The sequence below is a fragment of the Anolis carolinensis genome, chromosome 2 (assembly GCF_035594765.1).
Source record: "Anolis carolinensis isolate JA03-04 chromosome 2, rAnoCar3.1.pri, whole genome shotgun sequence".
Lineage (NCBI taxonomy): Eukaryota > Metazoa > Chordata > Lepidosauria > Squamata > Dactyloidae > Anolis > Anolis carolinensis.
The window spans coordinates 181,515,114-181,537,774 of NC_085842.1; the positions used below are offsets into that span (position 1 = coordinate 181,515,114).

General features: G+C 43.2%; 1 protein-coding gene across 2 annotated transcripts in view; it reads left to right on the forward strand.

Annotated features, from left to right (window-relative positions):
* The first annotated feature begins 9,917 nt into the window (after nucleotides 1-9,917).
* irak1 (interleukin 1 receptor associated kinase 1) overlaps nucleotides 9,918-22,661 on the forward strand; it is a 47,271-nt gene continuing 34,527 nt past the window's right edge. Inside the window, exon 1 of one of the 2 annotated variants that reach the window (XM_008103911.3) lies at nucleotides 9,918-11,008. In XM_008103911.3, coding sequence (XP_008102118.1) covers nucleotides 10,900-11,008 — 109 coding nt within the window. In that variant the 5' untranslated portion in view covers nucleotides 9,918-10,899. The remainder of the gene's footprint in view (nucleotides 11,009-22,661) is intronic. The other variant, XM_008103912.3, reaches the window with a different exon arrangement.

Consider the following 22,661-nt stretch of genomic DNA (forward strand, 5'->3'; position numbering starts at 1 on the left):
TAGGACCTCTTTGAGGTATCTTTAAATTTTTAGTCTGATAATTTTTCTCCCTAGATCAGCCTCCAGCTTTCCTAATTTACTCTCCCTGTATAAGGCTGGAATACTCCTTTTCCAAAATCCAACACACTCCAAGATCAGAAATTGTCCACAAGGAAGGCTGACATAGTGCCACCTTTGCTTTCTCAAGTACACAAACTTGGTTTCGTGAACATAATTATTTAAAACGTTGTGTATAACTGTACCTTCTGGCTAGGCTATGGGCATAAGGCATATATAAACCATAAATGAATGTTGTGTTTACTTTGGTTGTATCACTTATATAAAAGTATTCGAAGGCCCAAAAATAATCCAAAATCTAAAATTTCCGATTCTGAGCATTTTTAATGTGATATTCAACCTGTACAGGGATTCTGTGAAATCAAACAAGACTTAAAGAATCATATGAGCTACTGTTATTTTCCATGATGTTACACAATGGTGAAACAAAATCTCCCCTACAGTAGTGCTGGTAGTGTTTGCTGTCCTACAAAATTCTGAAATGCCCCCTTGCATTAGGATAAACTTGTTGCCACCTACAAAATATTTATTTATTTATTTATTTATTTATTTAATTTAATTTATATACCGCTCTTCTCCCCCAGGGGGACCCAGAGCGGTCTTACATAATGGCAAGATTAATGCCCCATATAATACAAAATATAGTAAAACAAACGATCGTAAAAACACACTTAAAAACCAATATTATACCCCATTTAAAACAGTAAGCACTGTGTGGCCATTACAACAGGGCCAGTAGCATTGGGCCAAAAGTCAGAGCCAGTCTGTATTCAATTACACATTAATCCAGCGAATACATCAGATTATATCGACCGTATCTTAGGATGGGCCAAAAGCTTGGTCCCACATCCAGGTCTTCAGCTGCTTCCTAAAAGACATGAGTGAGGGGGCTTCCCTAATCTCCCTTGGCAAGGAGTTCCACAGCCGCGGAGCCACCACCGAAAAAGCCCTGTCCCTCGTTCCAGCCAAATGCACCTGTGACGGCGACGGGACCGAGAGCAGGGCCTCACTGGAAGATCTTAATCTGCGGGGCGGCTCATAGGGGGAGATACGTTCGGAGAGGTAAGTTGGACCAGAGCCGTTTAAGGTTTTGTAGGCCAAAGCCAGCACTTTAAATTGTGCCCGGAAGCTAACAGGCAGCCAGTGGAGCTGCTTCAACAGAGGAGTTGTATGCTCCCTGTACAGCGCTCCAGTTAATAACCTGGCTGCGGAACGTTGGACTAGTTCCAGCTTCCGAACAGTCTTTGAAGGCAACCCCACGTAGAGCGCATTGCAATAGTCCAAACGAGATGTAACCAGAGCGTGGACCACCGTGGCCATGTCAGGCTTCCTAAGGTATGGGCGCAGTTGGCGCACAAGTTTGAGTTGTGCGAAGGCCCCCCTGGCCACTGCCGAAACCTGGGGTTCCAGGCTCAGCGATGAGTCCAGGAGGACACCCAAACTGCGAACCTGTGCCTTCAGGGGGAGTGCGACCCCATCCAGCACAGGCTGTAACCCTATACCCTGTTCGGCCTTACGACTGACCAGGAGGACCTCTGTCTTGTCTGGATTCAACTTCAATTTGTTCGCCCTCATCCAGTCCGACACAGCAGCCAGGCACCGGTTCAGGATCTGGACGGCCTCCTTGGAAGCTGGAGAAAAGGAGTGATAGAGTTGGACATCATCTGCGTACAGATGACACCGAACTCCAAAACTCCGGATGATCTCACCCAGCGGCTTCATGTAGATGTTAAACAACAAAGGGGACAGTACTGAACCCTGTGGGACTCCACAAGACAACGGTTGTGGAGCCGAACAGCTGTCCCCTATCAACACCTTCTGGGTACGGTCCTCAAGGAAGGACTGGAGCCACCGCAATGCAGTACCCCCAAGGCCCATTCCCACGAGGCGACCCAGAAGGATACCGTGGTCTACGGTATCGAAGGCCGCTGAGAGATCCAGGAGAACCAGCAGGGACACACTCCCCCTGTCGAGCTCTCTGCGGAGATCATCCACCAAGGAGACCAAGGCCGTCTCAGTTCCATGCCCCGGTCTGAAGCCAGACTGTGCCGGATCCAGATAATCAGTTGCTTCCAAGAATCCCTGGAGTTGCGAGGCAACCACGCGTTCCACGACCTTGCCCAAAAAGGGGAGATTGGAAACAGGCCGAAAGTTATTCCAATTAGTGGGGTCAAGTGATGGCTTCTTCAACAGCGGTTTTATTACGGCTTGTTTGAGGCCAGCTGGAAGTCTGCCTTCCCGGAGGGAGGCGTTCACCACCACTCTTACCCACTCGACCAACCCCCCTCTGGCTTCTTTAACCAGCCAGGATGGGCAGGGGTCTAGGATGCATGTGGTCGCTCTCGCTTCTCCAAGGACCTTGTCCACATCCTCGGGTTGCACAGATTGAAATGAATCCATCAAAATAGGACAAGCAGGTGCTCTTGCTACATCTTCGGAGATTGCATCAACTGTGGCGTCAAGCTCGGAACGAATCAAAGCGATTTTCTTTGAAAAGAACTGGGAAAAAGCTTCACATTTCTCTGCCACATCATCTGTGGGCGCAGTTTGAGGGGTGTTGTTAAGCAGCCCTCTGACAGTTCTAAAAAGCTCGGCAGGACGGTTTTTGGCTGCCTCAATTCTAGAACTATAATAGGTTTTTTTTACAGCAGCCATTGCTTTGCAATATGTTTTCCTTTGGGCTTTAACCCGTGCTAAATTTGATTCGCTCCGTCGCTTTCGCCACACACGCTCTAGACGCCTCGTCTCGCGCTTCATCGCTGCCAACTCCCCGGAGTACCAGGGCGCTAGTTTAGCTCTGCGCATTGCGAGGGGCCGCTCTGGAGCGATCGTGTCTATTGCCCTGGCCATCTCCCCATTGTAGAGAGTGACCAGAGCATCAACAGAATCACCTACCGAGGAGGCGGGAACATCCCCAAGAGCCATCAGGAATCCATTTGGATCCATAAGCCTCCTGGGGCGGACCATCTTAATGGGTCCACCACCCCCGCGGAGGTTAGGGGTTGCAGTAATTCTAAACTTGACCAAGTGGTGGTCAGTCCATGACAGTGGGACTAACGAGAGCTCTTCCACACCACCACCATTCTCCCATCCCTGGCAAAATACCAAGTCCAATGTATGTCCCGCACAGTGGGTAGGGCCAGAAATCACTTGGGACAGTCCCATGGTTGCCATGGTATCCATGAAAACCTGAGCCGCTCCCGACAGGGTGGTCTCTGCGTGTATGTTGAAGTCTCCCAGCACAAGAAGCCGCTGAGACTCCAACACCAAGCTCGAGATCACCCTGGCTAGCTCAGTCAGGGGTGGACGGTACACTACAAATATCCCTATACTGTCCCGGTCTCCTACCCGCAGGTGGACGCTTTCAAATGAGGTAGATTGCGGGATGAGGCATCTGGTCACGGGGATAGAATCCCTATAGATTATTGCAACCCCACCTCCCCTCCCTCTGGATCTTGGCTGGTGCTGAACAGAGTAACCTGGAGGACAGAGCTGAGTGAGGTTAGGCCCACCCGACTCATCCAACCAGGTTTCTGTTATACAAGCCAGGTCTGCTCGCTCTTCTAATATCAGATCACTTATAGTGGTTGTTTTCCCATTAACTGATCTGGCATTCAACAGCACCAGCTTTAATCCATCAGGTCCGCCATCCCGGATACCCAGACTCACCTTGTCAGGAGACCCTTTTGGAATACGTTTTGGAACTAATAATGATCTCTGAAGGTCCCTAGGCCCAATTAACACATTTGGTCTCCTTTTCCCGTACCTCCCTTTTCCTATAACCGTCCCAATGGTGACTCCATGGCTGGCAGAACTCCCCCCATCCTCTGCACATCCCCTGATGGCTGATGGGTGTAAATTCAGCATAGTCTGTATGGGAAGCTTGTCCAAAACTACCTCTGCTACACTTCTGAAGAATGTTAACCCTTCCCCGTGCTATCCAAAGCTTATACATGCATATATACATACATACATACATACATACATACATACATACATACATACATACATATGTACATAGGCTGGAGTTATACTAAGAAATGTACCTGTTCCGACTGACATACAAATTCAACTTGAGAACAAACCTACAGACTCTATCTTGTTATTTGGAGGTTGCCAGTAATTGTAACAGTAAGAATTTTTATGGGGTGAACATTTATTCCAATTACATTCTTTTTATTTCTCTCTCACACACATACTTACAAAATCAACGTACACATTTCTAAACAATTAAAGGCTAATAAATATGTGCTTAGTGGTCCCAGCTATGCTTTTGCTTTGCTTAAGAAGACTAAACCCACTTCCAATCATTTATTTTTTTAAAAGGAGTAGCAACCATAGGTATACTGGATAACAGCTTCTGTCACGTTGTCATGAGAAGAATTTAGTTGTCTTCAAAAATTCAGCAAAGTGGATGACAAGACAGCACCTCCTTCTCAGAACAAATGCTATGGAGCAGGTGATAGTCTGACAACCACAGCTGCTTTCTGCCACCCACGTTTTGTGTTCAAAAATCCTGTGATATGAAAGAACAGTTTCTGAAACCCACCTGGAGTCAAAAATATTGCTGTCTATCAATGGAGTACGAATGCCAACAGATTCTGCCAGCTGATGTATTCATTTTACTTATATCACACCTTTCTCTCAACAGGAGACCTAGGATGGTCCACAAAGATAAAAATAATTACCGATACACCAGAAAGCTATCATAAAAACATGTTTTTAAAAGTGTCATATTAAAAACAGCACTGATTTAAAATGTTAAAACATAAAAGACGATAAAACACAGCATTCTCCCATAACGAAGACTTTTCTACAAAAACATTAGTTAGAGGCCTACTTAAATAAAAAGTACTTGCCTGCTGCCAAAAGGAAAAGCAGAAAGGAGGAAAAATTAAAATTGTCATGAGGGTATTGTATAGCTTGAGAGCAGCCAAGAAGACACTGCTTTCTTCTTGCCAAAATGTGTGTGTGATAATGGTGATGTCTCTGCTTCCTTATAAGATTGCAGATCATTCTGCTGAATGACTTGGCCTCTGTTCAGGCTTCCTGAGTCCACATATATCTGGAAGACCAAATTACAGTAGAGTCTCACTTATCTAACGCATTTTTGTAGTCAATGTTCTCAATATATCATGATATTTTGGTGCTAAATTCATAAATACAGTAATTACTACATAGCATTACTGCATATTGAACTACTTTTTCTGCCAAATTTGTTGTCTAACATGATGTTTTAGTGTTTCATTTGTAAAATCATAACCTAATTTGATGTTTAATAGGCTTTTCCTTAATGCCTCCTTATTATCCAACATATTTGCTTATCCAACATTTTGTCGGCCCGTTTATGTTGGATAAGTGAGACTCTACTGTATCTGCAGGACCACCAAGTGCCAGGTTGGTTAATGGGAAGTCTGCGATCATACAAGACCTGATTGCGGGCGATCGAGTCGACCAGGCTTGTGTCACTGAGAACTGGTTGGATGAAGATGGGGAAAGGGGTTAATCTATCCCAGCTTTGGCCTCCAGGTTTCATGGCCCAGCAGAGGACAAGTCAAGGGACTGCAGTGGTCTATCAAAGTAACATCCCCCTGACCAACTTGGAAGGTCTTGGATGTGTCTTAGAGTGGGTTGCCAGGACAGATTAGGGATCTTGTTGATGTACTGGCCACCTCGTTGACGAACAGTCTCCCTACTTGAGCTAGTGAGGTTGATTGCTGGGCTGGTGCTAGAGTCCCCCAGACTGGCTATGCTGGGAAATTTCAACATTCATGCTGAGGGCTCCCTGGTAGGCTCAGCTCAAGACTTCATGACCGCCATTACTACTATGGGACTGTCCCAGATGATATCAGGCCCTACTCATAAAGCAGGTCACACTCTTGACCTCTTCACAAGTAGCGTGGGGTGTTATGATCTGATGGTGGAGGGACTAGACATAGTTCTTGTGTCATGGTCAGATCATTTCTTGGTCAGGTTTAGACTCACTGGGGCTCCATCCCAAAGGTGGCGGACCCATTAAGATAGTCCACCCCAGAAGACTTGTGGGTCCAGATGGATTCCTGATGTCTCTTGAGGAATTTCCGGCCACCAGGAAAGGTGATCCTATTGATGACCTGACCAAGCTCTGTAATGCGGGATCGCTTTGAAGTGTCCCTTTCCACATTGTGGAGCTAAATTGGCTCCCTGGTTTTCCAGCGAGTTGTTAGCAATGAAACAAGAGGGGAGGAGACTAGAGTGCAAATAGTAAAAAACCCAGAAGGAATCCAATTTGAAGAAAATAAACGATCATTGCAGACTATATGTATTGGCTATAGAGGCAGCAAAAAATCTATGTATTCTAGTTTGATAGCTGCTGCGAAGAACAGACCTGCAGAGTTGTTCAGAATGGTCCGAAGTCTGGTAAAACCCAACATAGATTATCTTCCATTCCACTCAACAGCTCACTGCAAAGACTTTCTCATCTTACTTCGCCACCAAAATTGGTTGGATTTGCTCTGAGTTGGACACCATGGTTGCTACAGCACCGTCTGGTCTCCTTTTTATGGATTACTTTAGATTGGTTCTACTCAAGGATGCTGACAAGATCCTTGAAGAGGTCAGGGCCACCACTGGTATCCTGGACTTGTGTCCCTCCTGGCTTGTTAAACAAGCTAGGAGGTGAATGCCTTGGATAAGGGAGCTCATCAATGCCTTGCTCCACCAAGGCAAGGTCCCCACAGTTCTAAAAGAAGCAGTGGTGAGATCTACGTCGAAGAAACAATCCCTTAATCTGACCATGCTTGAGAAGTGTAGACTGGTGTCCAATTTATCATACATGAGCAAAATCCTGGAACGGGTGGTAGCCAGACAACTCCAGGGGGTCTTGGATGAACCTGATTTTCTAGACCCATTTCAATCTGGCTTCAGGCCGGGACATGGAACAGAGACAGCTTTGGTCGCCTTGGTGAATGATCTAAGCGGAGAATTAGATAAGTGTGACCTATTTGGTTCTCCTTAACCTCTTGGCAACTTTTGATACCATTATTATTATTATTATTATTATTATTATTATTATTATTATTATTATTAATTATTATTATTATTAATTATTATTATTATTATTATTATTTATATCCCGCTTTTTCTCTCCATAAGAAGACATGGTATCCTTCTGGAGCAACTGATTGTAATGGACTGAGAGGCAATGTTCTGCAGTGGTTCCAATCCTTTCTCTTGGATCGCAGCCAGAAGGTGGTGTTGGGGAATGCTCGACCACATAGCCATTAGATTGTGGGGTCCTACAAGGCTCACCATTTTCCCTGATGTTATTTAACATCTACATGAAACAACTGAAAGAGATCATATGGAGTGTTGCAGTTCGGTTCACCTGTATGCAGATGATGCCCAACTCTACTACTCCTTTTCACCAGATAATGGCAAGGAAACTATGCTGTGTCTGAACCAATGCCTGGAGACAGTAATAGGCTGGATGAGAATAAACTGAATACAGATAAGACGGAAGTACTACTAAGATGGATACAGGAATAGGGGGTACAACTGGAGCTGGACGGAGTTGCATTCCCCCTGAATGTTCTGGTTTGTAGTTTGGGAGTGATTCTAGATTCCTCTTTAAACCTGGAAGCCCAGGTGGTGGAGGTTACCAGGATCGCCTTTGCACAACTTAAACTCCTGTGTCAACTGTGAGTATTCCTGGAAAAATCTGACCTGGCCACTGTGGCACTTGCCTTGGTTACATCCCACCTGGACTATTGTAACAAGCTCTATGTGGGACTGACCTTGAAAACCGTTCGAAAACTTCAATTTGTTCGAAGATTGGCAGCTAGGCTGTTAATGGGAGAAAATATAAGAGAACATACTACCACGCTCCTGAAACAGCTGCATTGGCTCCCAATTAGTTTCCAGGCCCGATTTAAAGTGCTGTTTTTGACCTTTGAAGCCCTTCACTGCATTGGTCCAGATTACCTAAGACATCGGGTACCTTTGTACACACTGGGGAGAGCATTAAGATCAAGTGAGGAAATGCTGATGTCCTCAAGCATCCATGACACTCTGTTTGAAGATCGCTAGAGAGGGGTCCTTCCATGATTTTACCTTTTGTTCTTGAATGTGATTTTATGACTGGTTTTTATTGTTATTATTTGTTTTTATTGCTTTGTTTTTATTGTGGACTGGGCTTGGCCCCTTGTAAGCCGCTCCGAGTCCCTTCGGGGAGATGGGGCGGGGTATAAAAATAAAATTATTATTATTATTATTATTATTATTAGGAGTGGCTCCCTGTCTGGAATGCCATCCCAGGGGAGATTAGATCTGTACCCTCTTTGTTGGCATTCAAGAAGAGCCTAAAAACCTTCCTTTTCAAGGAAGTCTTCAGAGGAAACCAGTGATATCCAAAAGTTAGGAAGGTTTTTCGACTTTGTTAAGTATTATCAGGGTGGTTTTTAACGTATTTTATTGGGGTTTTAATTGGTGTTTCACAGCATCTGCTAATATTTATGGTTTTAACTGATGCTGGGGAAAATGGAAGGAAAAAGGAAAGTGGCCGACCAAGGATAAGATGGATGGATGGTATCCTTGAAGTGACTGGCTTGACCTTGAAGGAGTTGGGTGGCCATGGCTGACAGGAAGCTCGCGTTGGCGGGTCCATGAGGTCACGAAGGGTCGGAAGCGACTGAACGAATAAACAACAACATAGTTTTAACTTGTTTTTAATTTTTATATTGTGTGTTTGTACTGGCTGTAACCCACCTTGGGCCCTTGACTATGGAATGGCAGGGTATAAGTTTCATTCATTCATTCATAAATAAGTAAATAAATAGTGAATTGGCAGGTACTTCCATGGTTCTTTCAAAGAGCCCAGCTTTTTAGAGTACAATTGTGTACATACATTGCATTTACAGAACACGAGCCCACCACATGACTACGTATGCATGTATATGCATGCACATTGAGTCACAGAATCGCAAAACTGGGTGTCATAATAACTATTTTTTAAAATGTTTCCAGGCTCTATAGGAATTTGACATTCAAAATCCAAAAGACCTCAGATTTGCTATATTACATTTTTTTCACAACTTGCTATTCGGGACTCTTATGTTGTACTATGCAACTGAATAAAATACGACTTGGGATTGGGGAATTAAATTTGTGAAAGAACTGTGTTGTATGCCATTTTTGTTTTTGTTTTTCAAATTCAACACCCTGAAATGCGTTAAAATCAACTACAGTGAAAAAAATCGTTGCAGGCTTGTGATAGCACTGGCAACAATGCTGTGACTTTGCCTTTAATCTTGGTCAAGAGCACAAAAATATGGCATACAGATTATCCTGGATTTCTCCTATTATTTGAGTTGCTTACAGGATCCAAGAGAGCTGCTATCACAGGAGAATGCTATGTAAAAAGGGCTTGCATTCTTCAGAGAGAATTACAAGTCAGACATGAGTGTATCTGCTTCCAAACAAGGAAAGACCTTCGTTTCCGGTGGCAGTACCCCATGATGGAATAAAAAGGTAAGCTCTGTGGACATATATATGGTCTTCATTGTTATTTCACTCAACCAGTGTCCCTATTTCAGTCCCAGATAATTATCATTCACTCGTCCCATATTGTATGCGCTGGAGAAGAAGATAAAAACCACTCTTGGGAATCACATGGTGTTTCATTCTTAAACCTACACTTTCAGCTTTCAAGAATGAAGATTAGTAGAGTTACCAGTAACTGGCATGGAAAACCCACATCCCTCTCAATCCCATATATCAGTGGTTCCCAACCAGTGGGTCCCCAGATGTTTTGCCCTTCAACTGCCAGAAATCCTAACAGCTAGTAAACTGGCTGGGATTTCTGGGAGTTGTAGGCCAAAACACTTGGGGGCCCACAGATTGAGAACCGCGGCCTTAAATCCTGTGGCTTCCTCCCGAAGAATTCTGGGGTTTGTAGTTTAGTGAGGCCCAGGGACCTCTGGCTGAGCCGCTTAAAGGTTTCTCCCTAAACTACAAGCCCCAGAATCCTGCGGGAAGGAGGCAGCCACAGGCTTTTAAAGAGGATAGATAGATGCTCTCTCTGTGTCACAGAGTCCAAACTCTCCTGGTTCCAAGCATTTGGGACACTCAAAATGCCCATAAAACCAACGTTATGCTTTAGAGCAGGCATGGGCAAACTTCGGCCCTCCAGGTGTTTTGGACTTCCAACTCCCACAATTCAGCGAAACTTTTTTTTCATGTCAGGAGCAACCGGAGTTGCTTCTGGAGTGAGAGAATTGGCCGTCTGCAAGGACGTTGCCCAGGGGATGCCCGGATGTTTTGATATCCTTGTGGGAGGCTTCTCTCATGTCCCCGCATGGAGCTGGAGCTGATAGAGGGCGCTCATCCGCGCTCTCCCCGGATGGGATTCGAACCTGGCAGCCTTCAGGTCAGCAACCCAACCTTCAAATTACAAGGCTTTTATTTCCCTAGGCCATCGGAGGCTCCAGTCAGCGAAACTGAAGGCGGTCCAGGAAAAGCAATGGGCCAATCAAGGTTTCGCCGCATTCAAGATGGCTGCGTTATGTTGTGCCGCACTCATGATGGCGGCCTGACTTCCCAGCGCTGCTCAATCAGAGAGGACGTCGGCGCAAAGCGGCCAAGGGGGCGTGGTTTGTGCTTTAAAGAGGAAGTGGCCCTTTTTCTGGGCTGCCTCTTCCCTCAGTGTGTGTCTCTGTCTCTCTCTTTTCCTCGTTTTCTTCTCCTTTTCCCGCCCCCTCGTCCGGCCTCTCCTATGGCCTGGCCTGGGCGGAGGGGGAGAAGGGGAAGGAGGAAGGTGGCAGAAGCAGCAGCAGCATTATTCGCCAGGGGAAGGGCCCGCGGGGGATGGCCGGCTCCCGCTCACCCCGGTTCCTGTACGAGTTGCCGGCCTCCGTCATGTGCCATTTCTACGAGATCATGGACGCCCTCGGCCGGGAGGAGTGGCAGCGCTTCGGTGAGTGGCTCTCTGAGGGAGTGTGGCCGCCCCTCCTCTGAGGGTGGGTCTGCACTGCCCTCCATCCCAGGATTTCATCCCGGTTTGTCCGGCAGTGGAGACTCGGGGCCCTTCCACACAGCCCTATAACCCAGAATATCAAAGCAAATTAAATATCTGCTTTGAACTGGGTTTTATTTATTTTTGTGTGTCAAAAGCATTGCATAACAAATACATTTAAAAATGATGGAAAAAAAGAGGAAATCACAAACAACTAAATAGTTTTAGACCAGAAACGGGCAACAGCAACCGTAGCTTTAAACAACTCCTCCTCCGTGCATGAGGCATGACATTGTGGGCAAGCATACATATGCGGAGTTGTTTGTTCAGCTCCACAGTCACACAATGTGGAGGATTCCTCCAGGTAGTGCCATCTTGCCAAGTTGTCTTTAGATCAGCATTGGATGAATTGAACTGGGTTACCTGGAATATATGCCAGTGTAGACTCAGATATCCCTGTTCAAAGCAGATAATGTGGGAGTTTCTGCCTTGATATTCTGGGATATAGGGCTGTGTGGAAGGGCCCTCATATAATCCAGTTTAAAACGAGTAATCTGGAATCAGATCCTGGGATATAGGCCAGTGTAGGTCCAGCCTCATGTAGGTAAAGGTTTTCCCCTGACATTAATAGTCGTATCCAACTCTGGAGGTTGGTCCTTATCCCCATTTCTAAGCCAAAGAGCCGGCGTTGTCCATAGACACCTCCAAGGTCATGTGGCCGGCATAACTGCATGGAGCACCCTTACCTTCCCGCTGGAGCAGTACCTATTGATCTACTCACATTTGCATGTTTTCGAACTGCTAGGTTGGCAGAAGTTGGAGTTAATACATTAAATGTGAAAATAACAAAATGTAAATGGAACAATATAGATAAAATTGAAAAGGTTACAAGAATTAAGTGGATGTAGGAACCAGTTAGGAATTGTTTAGAGAATGTGCTAAGACGTGGAGTTGAAAAATTTAGATTGAGATTGATATTTCAAATGTAACTTCTGTAGTTTGCTGTATAAAATGCATGTACAAGGAGAGAAGTGTGGGTGTGTGATTTTGTGATAGGAAATCCAGCATATAGATCTCGTTTGCTGTGTCATACAATGTCGTTGTGTCAATAATAATAATTTATTTCTTATATGCCACCTCCATCTCCCCATAGGGTCTCGGGGCGGCTCATATGGCGACCAAGCCCTCAAAACAACAGTTGACATATACAGTAGAGTCTCACTTATCCAAGACTCACTTATCCGAGGGTCTGGATTATCCAAGGCATTTTTGTAGTTAATGTTTTCAATATATCATGATATTTTGGTGCTAAATTCGTAAATACAGTAATTACAACATAACATTACTGCATATTGAACTACTTTTTCTGTCAAATTTGTTGTATAACATGATGTTTTGATGCTTAATTTGTAAAATCATAACCTAATTTGATGTTTAATAGGCTCTTCCTTAATCCCTCCTTATTATCCAAGATATTCACTTATCCAAGTTTATGCCAGCCCATTTAGCTTGGATAAGTGAGACTCTACTGTACATAAAATAGTACAAGTTACAACATTAAAATACATAGCAAAAGCCAAACAATTTAAAAAACTTTAAATAACCACATATCATATCAAAGCAGTTAGGCAAGGGAGTGAAGCTGTTTAGGATTACATGGGAGGGGCAGACTTGTACAACATGAATAGTCTGTATTTTGAATTTTTCTATAATCCACATTATATGTTTCCTTTCTTGAATCTCCTGATATAGCTCTCGTTAGCACTTGGATACGAATTCATTCATAGATAGATAGAAAGATAGATAGATAGATTCTTTTCCGCCAGAAAAACAAATTCAAGACATCATGGAAGCAGCCCCTAGTCAAAGCATTGGGACCTCTTGGACCACTGGTTCTCAACCTGGGGTCCCTAGATAGGCACTTATTACTGCTGGACAGACCACAGGTTAATCCGATCCATGATGGCCACTACTAAGGAAAAGATCTATGCTAGTGCAAAAGCTGAGGTCCAAAGAAGGGCCAGAAAACTCAAGAACATCTGGTGGACAAAGAAGGCTGAAGTAATCCAACACTTGGCAGATACCCATGATGCTCAGGGATTTTTTAAAACCACAAAAATCATCTATGGACCAAGAAATCATGGCATATACCGTCTGCGCTCATCAGATGGAACCAAACTTCTGAAGGACAAAAAAATCAATCACATTTAATTGGAAAAACCACTACCACAACCTCCTGAATCGCAGCTCCATTGTGGCCGAAGAGGTTATCTCCCAAATTCTGCAACAACAAACAGAGATGGGCTTGCAGCACTGCCTAGCTTGGAGGAAGTCAGCAATGCCATCAGCCAACAAAATAATAACAAAGCCAGCGGACCTGATGGGATCCCTGCTGAAATTATCAAAGACAGTGAACCTGAGCTGACACAACAACTCCACCAGCTCATTGAAAAAGTGTGGGTGACTGAGAAAATCCCAGCAGACTTCAAGGATGCCACTATCATCACCCTTTTCAAAAAAGGGGATAGAACAAATTGCGGAAATTACCGAGGTATCTCCCTTCTATCATCCACTGGGAAAATCCTCGCAAGAATCTTTGCAAACCTACCCGTCTCTGAAGACTCCCTCCCAGAATCCCAGAACGGCATCTGCCCCTCCAGAGGAACAGTGGACGTGACCTTCACTGTACAACAGCTCCAAGAAAAATGCAGAAAAATCAACCCCTGTACATGGCATTCATTGACTTTGCAAAGGCATTTGACACAGTGAATCGCAGTGCTCTCTGGACCATCCTCCGAAAAATTGGATGCCTTGAACATCCTGCAACTCCTCCATGATGACATGATGGCAACAGTCTTGGACAGCAATGGTTCCCAAAGTGACCCATTTAAGATGGAATCAGGTGTCAAACAGGAATGTGTTTATTGCCCCACCATTATTTTCTATCTTCATCACTATGATCAGGCCTGTAGCGAGGGGGGGGGGTTGGGGGTTCAACCCCCCTCCCCCCCCCGAAATTTTTCAAGTTATAAAAAAAATCTCGTTTACTCATGAATTTTAACTGGTTAACCAAATCCCCATGCTAAGTCTATGAGATGCAAAACATTAAGAGTCCCTCCAGGCACTATCTCAAGCAGATATTGACAGGTTTGTAGCGGGGAGGGGTATGTGCTAGGGGTTCAACCCCCCCCCCCCCGAAATTTTCAAAACCCCTCCCGAAATTTTTTTCTGGCTATGGCCCTGACTATGATACTTCATCTTGTTGATGGAAAGTTTCCCACTGGAATGGAAATCATCTATCGGACAAATGGAAAGCCAAAACCAAGGTCACAACGACATATGTTATGAACTCCAATATGCCAATGATAACGTAGTCTGTGCGCATTCAGAAGAAGACCTATACTCTAAACACCTTTGCGGAAGAATACGAAAAGCTCGGCCTCTTGCTGAACATTGGGAAAACCAAAGTGCTCTTCTAGCAGTCACCAGCCAATCCCTCTGCAATGCCAGTAATACAGCTTAACGGTGTTATGTTAGAAAATGTTGACCATTTCCGCTACTTTGACAGCCACCTCTCCACAAAAGTTAATATTGACACTGAAATACAACACTGCCTGAGCTCTGCGAGTGCAGCATTTCTCCTAATGAAGTAGAGAGTGTTTGAGGATCGGGACATCCATAGGGAGACCAAGGTGCTTGTGTATAAAGCTATTGTCTGCAAAATGTGAAACCGGTGTCCTCATTGTGGAAGAACATGCCGGTCAAGAATAGGGCTCCACAGTCACCTACGTATCCACTGCCAGGACACCACACCTGGAAGACAATCATACTCAGACAACGAGAGATCGCCTAAGTAAGGATGGACGAACAGACAGATATGCAGAATTAAGCTACTAAAACCAACTGTCTGTCCTTGTGAAAAGGCTAAAACTAAGCTTTGACAGTCTTTCACTATTTGTCTCTCTATTTTTTTTCTAGGCTGTCTTTATTCTTTTGGGACATTTCTGTGATCCTTAGATATGTTTCCTTTGTTTAATCACTTGATGTATCTGACTGATGTAAAAAACCCCAAAAGAAAACCCAGAGCTCCCCAAACTTGAAACCTGCCCATCTCTCTTGAGTATTCCAGATCCATTTGTATGAATCGATTTTGTTGTTGTGTGCCTTTAAGTCATTTCTGACTTATTAGAACTCTATCAAAGAGTTTTCTTGGCAGAAGTGGGCTGCATACTTCGTTTAATAATGGTGTTCTTTGTGTTGTCGAAGGCTTTCATGGCCGGTGAAGCCCAGGTTAGATATTTTATGTAAGAATAAACATTTAGAAGGAGTTATTGTTTGTTGTTGAAGGCTTTCATGGCTGGAATCACTGGGTTGCTATGAGTTTTCCGGGCTGTATGCCCATGTTCCAGAAGCATTCTTCTTGATATTTTGCCCACATCTATGGCAGGCATCCTCAGAGGTTGTGAGGTCTTTTGGAAACTAGGCAAGTGGAGTTTATATGTCTGTGGAATGTCTAGGGTGGGAGAAAGAACTCTTGTCTGTTTGAGGCAAGCGTAAATGTTGCAATTGGCCAACTTGATTAGCATTGAATGCCCTTGCAGCATCAAAGCCTGGCTACTGCCTGCCTGGGGGAATCCTTTGTTGGAAGGTGTTAGCTGGCTCTGATTGTTTCCTGTCTGGAATTCCCCTGTTTTTTTAGTGTTGCTCTTTATTTACTGTCCTGATTTTAGAGGGTTTTTTTTTAATACTGGTAGTCAGACTTTGTTCATTTTCATGGTTTCCTCCTTTCTCTTGAAGTTGTCCACATGCTTGTGGGTTTCAGTAGCTTTTCTGTGTAGTCTTATAAAGGAAAATGGGTTCCCTGGAACTACAAAGACAAGTATCCACTATTACAGTAGTACAGATTTTTATAATTTTTAAGGAGAAGGAAGAAAGTGTAATGGGTTAGTTAGTCATTCTGTACAGTTCTCTCTTTTTGTAAAAAGGAAATGATCTCAGAGGTTATTGAACAAGGGCTGACTTGATGTAAATTTGATTTTATAAGTGTGAAGGTTTAAATTTTTTCCCTGAAGGGTTCTGTCTTAATGGTTTAAGTCACTAATGAAATACAGTCCACACTACCATATATTCCAGTTCAAAGTAGAAAATCTGGAACTAAAAAACTAGTTCAACATTGGGAGAGTCTCCAGAGAGAATCATGCACTGACTTTGTTGAAACCTCAGATTGACTGATGAAATGGGTGTGTAAAATGCTGAGGACAGAGAAAATGACTTCTTTCCACATAGCTTTCAGCATTTTCTGTCATGAGACTAAGGCTCCACTTAAACTGCCATAGAAAATTTCTGCTTTGAACTGGATTATATGGCAGTGTAGACTCATATAAACCAGTTCAAAACAGATAATGTGGATTATCTGCTTTGATCATCTGATTATCTGGCAGTATAGAAGGGGGGCCTTAATGATGCCATACAAGAGACGGAAGCTAGACTACTCAATTGGTAGGAATGGATGAGGAACTTTTGGCTGCCCAACTCTTTGGAAATTTAGCTTGGTTTTAATTATTATTGGCTCAACAGATCCTTGGTTTGCTGAGTTTGAGTTCTTCTTGGTACATAGGGAAAGTGAATGCCAATATCATAGAATCATAGAGTTGGAAGGGACCTCATGAACCATCCAGTCCAACCCCCTTCCAAGAAGCATAAAATCACAGATGGCCATCCAACCTCTGTTTAAAAGCCTCCAAAGAAGGAGCCTCCAACACACTCAGGGGCAGAGAGTTCCACTGCTGAACATTTCTCACAGTTAGGAAGTTCTTCCTAATATTCAGGTGGAATCACCTTTCCTGTAATTATAAACTATTTCTGGTTCTCCAAGAAAGCTAACTGCCTACTGTTTGAAATAGGCTGGTGGACAATTTTGGCTCCTGAATTTGATCCAGTGTGGTGCATTTCATTTAGTCATCAGGGCCTGGAATATTGAAATTTTGACAGCTCCCATAGTCCCCAGATGGGTTTTTATGGTTATGTTTTCAAAATCTACAACTTCCATCAGTTTTTCATTTGGTTACTTTTGTATTTGCACAGCCTGTAGAATCAGTGACTAAACTGGTAGAACGAATCTGGTCACCTAGGTCTTAAAAGATCCCACCTTTAAGCAGGTGAGCTCAAAAAACAGCTGGACTTTTAAGGCTTCCCAACAACCCAGTTTAAGATATACAGAAAAGCTGTGGGATGCTGGCTGTCTGGCCTGTCATCCTCAAAAATAATTGATGGCCATAACTTGCCGGCAGTGGACAGAGAACCAATTCACTATTTGAAGGTCTTTATTTATCCCAGTGTAGTCATTTGGAAGTTTATGGGTGCAAGCTGTTATGCAGGGAACCCCAAACTAAGGCCTTCAGGCTGGATCCCCCCCCCCCCAATAGTCCAAAGAACCATGAACCAGCCCTCTGCTTAAAAAATTTAAAGACCCCTGCAGTGGATCGGTGTATACAGAGATGAATCCCAAAATGATATTAATGAAAAGCAGGCATTGTGCAGAGAGGAACTCTGAAGTTGAAGAGTCTGGGGCAGGCCCGTAGCCAGGATTTTGATTCGGGGGGGGGGGGGGGGCTGAATCTGAGTGAGAGAAGATCTACCCTAGCAAACCTTTTGTATCATTATCCCAATACCCCCTTGCATATGGGGTATATTGAGCATGGTGATCAGATCATGATATGAATAAACATAACAGTTTAAATAATAAATGTAAGGCCTTCTCGCGGACCACCCTGAAAATTTCGGGGGGGCGGGGGGCTGAAGCTCCTCAAGCCCCCACCCCACCCCCCGGCTACATGCCTGGTCTGGGGGTTTTCCACACACTCTATCCAGCAGAAAAAAATAGTTCCTTGAGAAGATTAGAAAACATGAATATGGGGGCAGTTGTCAGCTTTGTACAAGCTCTCAGAATAGAGTGCCAGTCAACTAGAATGAAAATAAGCAAGCAGCAAGCACCTCAGCTACCATTAAGTCTAAACTGCCAAGGTGTTTTATGCTTTTAAGCTAGAATCTGAGCTTGTAACAGTAGATTTTGTAAAGAAAAAATACCAGCTTTTTTGTAATTGTAATCCACAAAAAATATTAGTCTTAAATTCTGCTGGGTGGGCAGCATGCTCCAAAGCAGTTTTCAAAATCTTGCAGCAAGGCAGCTCTCTTTTCAGGTTCACATCAAGAAGCTGTTGCTGAAAAATTGAACCTCCTCCCAAAAGGTAAACTCAACACAAATGCTATAGCCAAAAATAAATTTTATTATATATATTTTCACATTATATGAAGTTTCACCATATTGAAACAGTATTATTTCCCTGGGTCACAAAAGACTTTATTTTCAGTGGTCCGACCGGGAAACTACACATTCCGGAGGGGATTTGTTAATCTTTCACCAAGGAAACCCCATGAGGAAGTGAAGAGGAAATGCATGCCCACAAAAACCCAGAACACAGAGCCTACCCCAAATCCCCTAACAAAATGAGTTTAGCTCCACTGTCCAAAACTAAACATCTCTGTCCTTCTTTTTAAAAACCATTTGTAACATTCACATGGTGATAACCCTTTTGAGAACCATACGTATATGGAGTTCTGTATGGTTTCTAGGCTGTACAGCTGTGTTTTAGTAGCATTTTACCCTGACGTTTTGGCTGCATCTGTGGCTGGCATCTTCAGATCCTCTGGCTGGAATCCTCTGAAGATGCCAGCCACAGATGCAGGCGAATCATCAGGAGAAAATGCTGCTAGAACGTGGCCATATAGTCCAGAAGCCACGCAACACTCCACTAATTCCAGCCATAACAGCCTTCGGCAGTACATCATGTATATGCTCTGTATTAAAAAATCTGAGATACAATGGAGCTGCGAGTCATATATGCACATATACAGTTCAGCGCTTTTGTGTAAAACTTAAAACAAATTATGTGTGTGTGTGTGTCTAAGGGACTTTTCTGGCACACCACCTACTGTGAGGTGAGTCCATCAAGAGAAGACAATGCCAACTGGACAAATTAATCACATCAACAGGAACTTTAATCTCCTGAAGGAACTCAGATGTGAGAAGTTTCCAGACACCAACAACATCCAGATAAAATCTGTATGTTTTTCATTGAACTGTTCATATTTACATAATAGCTCCATTGTTTTTCTGAGGCTTACCCTGTGTGTAAACTGGACTTGGTCAATAATCCCATCATGGACTATTTTACATATTGCCGCAACACATGTTTGCCTGTCCTCCCCTTTTTCAGACAGACCTTTCCAAACGACTCCAGCTTCAAAACCCCCAATGATGACTGTTTATTTTCCCCCCATGGAGTAGACTCCATCCACTCCTGATATTATGAGGATTCCCCACCCAACAGGAACCCGGATTGAAACTAGGCAGATTCCTGGCCAATCGGGGTGGGGCGCAGAAACTTCCAATGGCTGTCAAAGCAGATAAAATGTCTTGTATGGTATTGCATGGTTATGTCTGATTCCTTTTGAGCGCAGACTCTGAATCAGACATCCTTTCAGCCCTGTTCTTTTTGCCTTCAAACCCAGTTTGCGTGTTGCTCTGGCCAGCAAGGTAGCGGGGGGCACCGGGGCTCCTTTGCAGGTAGCTGAATTTCTGCTTCATTGTGATGACGACTGAAGGAGATTCAAACATGGGAGCAATTGAAAATGCATTCACAACAAATACAGCTTTGAATAATTTTTCCACTGCTTTTATGTACCTGCTCTGTATTTCAATGTGATTTGCCTAGGAGAAACAGCAGACTGTATTATCTCCAACATACAGTAACCAACTCACTTATCCAACATAAACAGGCTGGCAGAACATTGGATAAGCGAAAATGTTGGATAATAAGGAGGGATTAAGGAAAAGCCTATTAAACATAAAATTATGTTATGATTTTACAAATTAAGCATCAAAACATCATGCTTTACGACAAATGGATAGAAAAAGCAGTTCAGTACACAATAACGTTATGTAATAATTACTGTATTTATGAATTTAGCACCAAAATTTAGCAATTTTTTGAAAAATTGACTACAAAAACATTGACTACTAAAAGGCAAACAGCGTTGGATAATACAGAACCTTGGATAAGCGGAGCCTGGATAAGCAAGACTCTAATGTATCTGTCTCTATTCTAGCACTCAAAGTAGTGATCCATAGACTCATGGTAGTTTGTCAGTAATAAGGTACTGGTTCATGATGGGTTTCCAGGGAAGAAATTGTTGTGACCAATGGGCAGAAGGATGTTACTTGTCCCAGGAACATCAGGAAAAGAAATTATCTGTTTCTCATGTAAGAGAGAGCATGAGAAGCACTGCAGCTGCCTTTTAATCATGTTGGTGATTTGCAAAGATTGGGAAAGCTACCTTATAAACTGCAGTCCTGAGGAATGACCCACTGGCAATGCTTGGTGAGGATTCTGTGAGTTGTGGTCCAAAACAGTAATATTTTGAAGTGCTGGTTATGCTTCTTGTTATAAGACTCCCTCTGTGCTATTGTATAATGCTCTGTAGGGGGCCGGGGGTTGTAGAATGGAGGACATATGAGTATATATGTATATATGTGTGTGTATATCCCTGCTTGCAAGTCAACTGTTGGCTTATGGTGACCCCGTGGATTTCATAGGCAAGGAACACAGATGATTTTGCCAGTTCCTTGCTTTGAAATACAGTTTGTAATATCTGATGTTTGTTGGCAGTCTCCCATCCAAGCATTAACAAGGTCTGATCTTGTTTACCTTTGAAGATTAGGCAAGATCTGGTACCTTCAGAATATTTAGGCTGAATGATTTATTGCAACCCTTGTTTTTGTTTCAGTGGTCTGTTCATTGGATGCATTAACTTTTTGTGGATTAAATGTATTATAATTGTACTATAACAGTTGGAATTTTTGATTTAAAAAATCGAGTGTTTGAGGGAAACCTGGTTTTTGTTTTTTTAACTATAACCTTCAGTCTAATGGGGTCAGGATAGAAGTCAAATGAACTACCACTGGGGCTGTCCCTTCGCCCCTGTCTTTACACAGTTTCAACTACATTTAACAGACTTGACAGCTGCACCGATAGTTCATTTGCAGCCAGAAAGCAACATGGATTTCTTTTGATTTAAACCAGGCATGAGCAAACTTCGGCCCTTCAGGTTTATTGGACTTCAACTCCCACAATTCCTAACAGCCAAAGGAATTCCTAATAGAATTCCTGGAAGGCCGAAGTTTGCCCATTCCTGCTTTAGACAATGGTACAGTACTAAGTTTTCAACAGTGTAGCAAATGTGTTTATTATTACATGCACTTTATCTATTGGCTGACTACTGAAGAAGGGGCTTTTAATGGGAATGGGCATGTGCGATATACTGTTGAATTGATGTGCTTTTTACATTGCTTAGAATTGCTTTTGGTTTTAATATCATACCTTAATGCTGTTTTCATATCATTACTTGATGTGTTTTGATTTCATTTTGTTATAAGCTGTTTGAAGTCCCACTTTTGAGAAAAACAGCTAAGCTATGTTACTGTAATACAATTCTGTTAGAGCAGCTATCTTTCTTTTTTATGATTCATTTAGATCAAATACATTTGGTAGTCCCAACTACACTTGACATGGAGTGAGAGGAGGATGTTGGTTCAAGACTTCCTCCTGCCCCTCCAGTTGGAGCAAACTATTGGCTAATGCCTTCTTATGTTTTTAGCTATAGTCTTGTCTCTGCCTGAAAACTCAAAGCCTTCTGACCACAGAGATTGTCTAAATTCCAAATCCCAAATCTAGAAAATTTAGTGTTATTAAATTCTTTTGAACTGTACCTAAAATAAAGCAACGTCGCCATTTAGCTTGGAGAAAAGAGAAGACCGAGAAGTGACATGATATCTGTCTTTAAATATCTAAAGGGATCTTATATTGAAGATAAAGCCGCTTGTTTGCTGTTGCTCCAAACAGTAGAATGTGGAGTCAAATTATAAGAAAAGAGATTTGTCCTAAACATTAGGAAGGAAAACTTTACTGTAAGAAGGATTCAGTCAGCAACAGAGGCTGGTTGACTTTCATTTTTTGGAGTTCTTTAAACAGAGGTTAGATGAGCATCTCTCAGGTGTGTTTTACTTTTCTAATTTTATATGGTGGGGGTTGGACTAAACAGTCTTTGTTGTCCCTACCAACTCAAAAATGCTGTGAATACATATCCTAACCAAGGTAGAATGGTGCAAAGAATGTACATTATATAGGTTCTACTAGTCAGGATGATGGGACAAAGTCTAAAGATGAAGCTTATTTAAGTTTCCTGTATATTGGCAGCATGTTATTGGGAGTCCTTGCTCAGTGTGCAGTCTCCCAGGACGAAGTATCGGTACTCTGTTTTCTGGCTGTGCTTCCGACGACTGAAATTAGGCACAGTAAATGGTCAAACGAAAAAATGTTCAGATCTGAGGGTAGGCAACATTGGGAAGTGCTTATTCAACAGTGTTTGCAGGCAGGCATTGCTTTGCCTTTACAGACATTAATTTTCAATAGCTGTCTTAACTTTGCATTGTGCTAGAGCTGAGAGCCAACAGCACTGACCCTTTGAGAGTCAAGTGCTTGGAAAAATTCCTTAA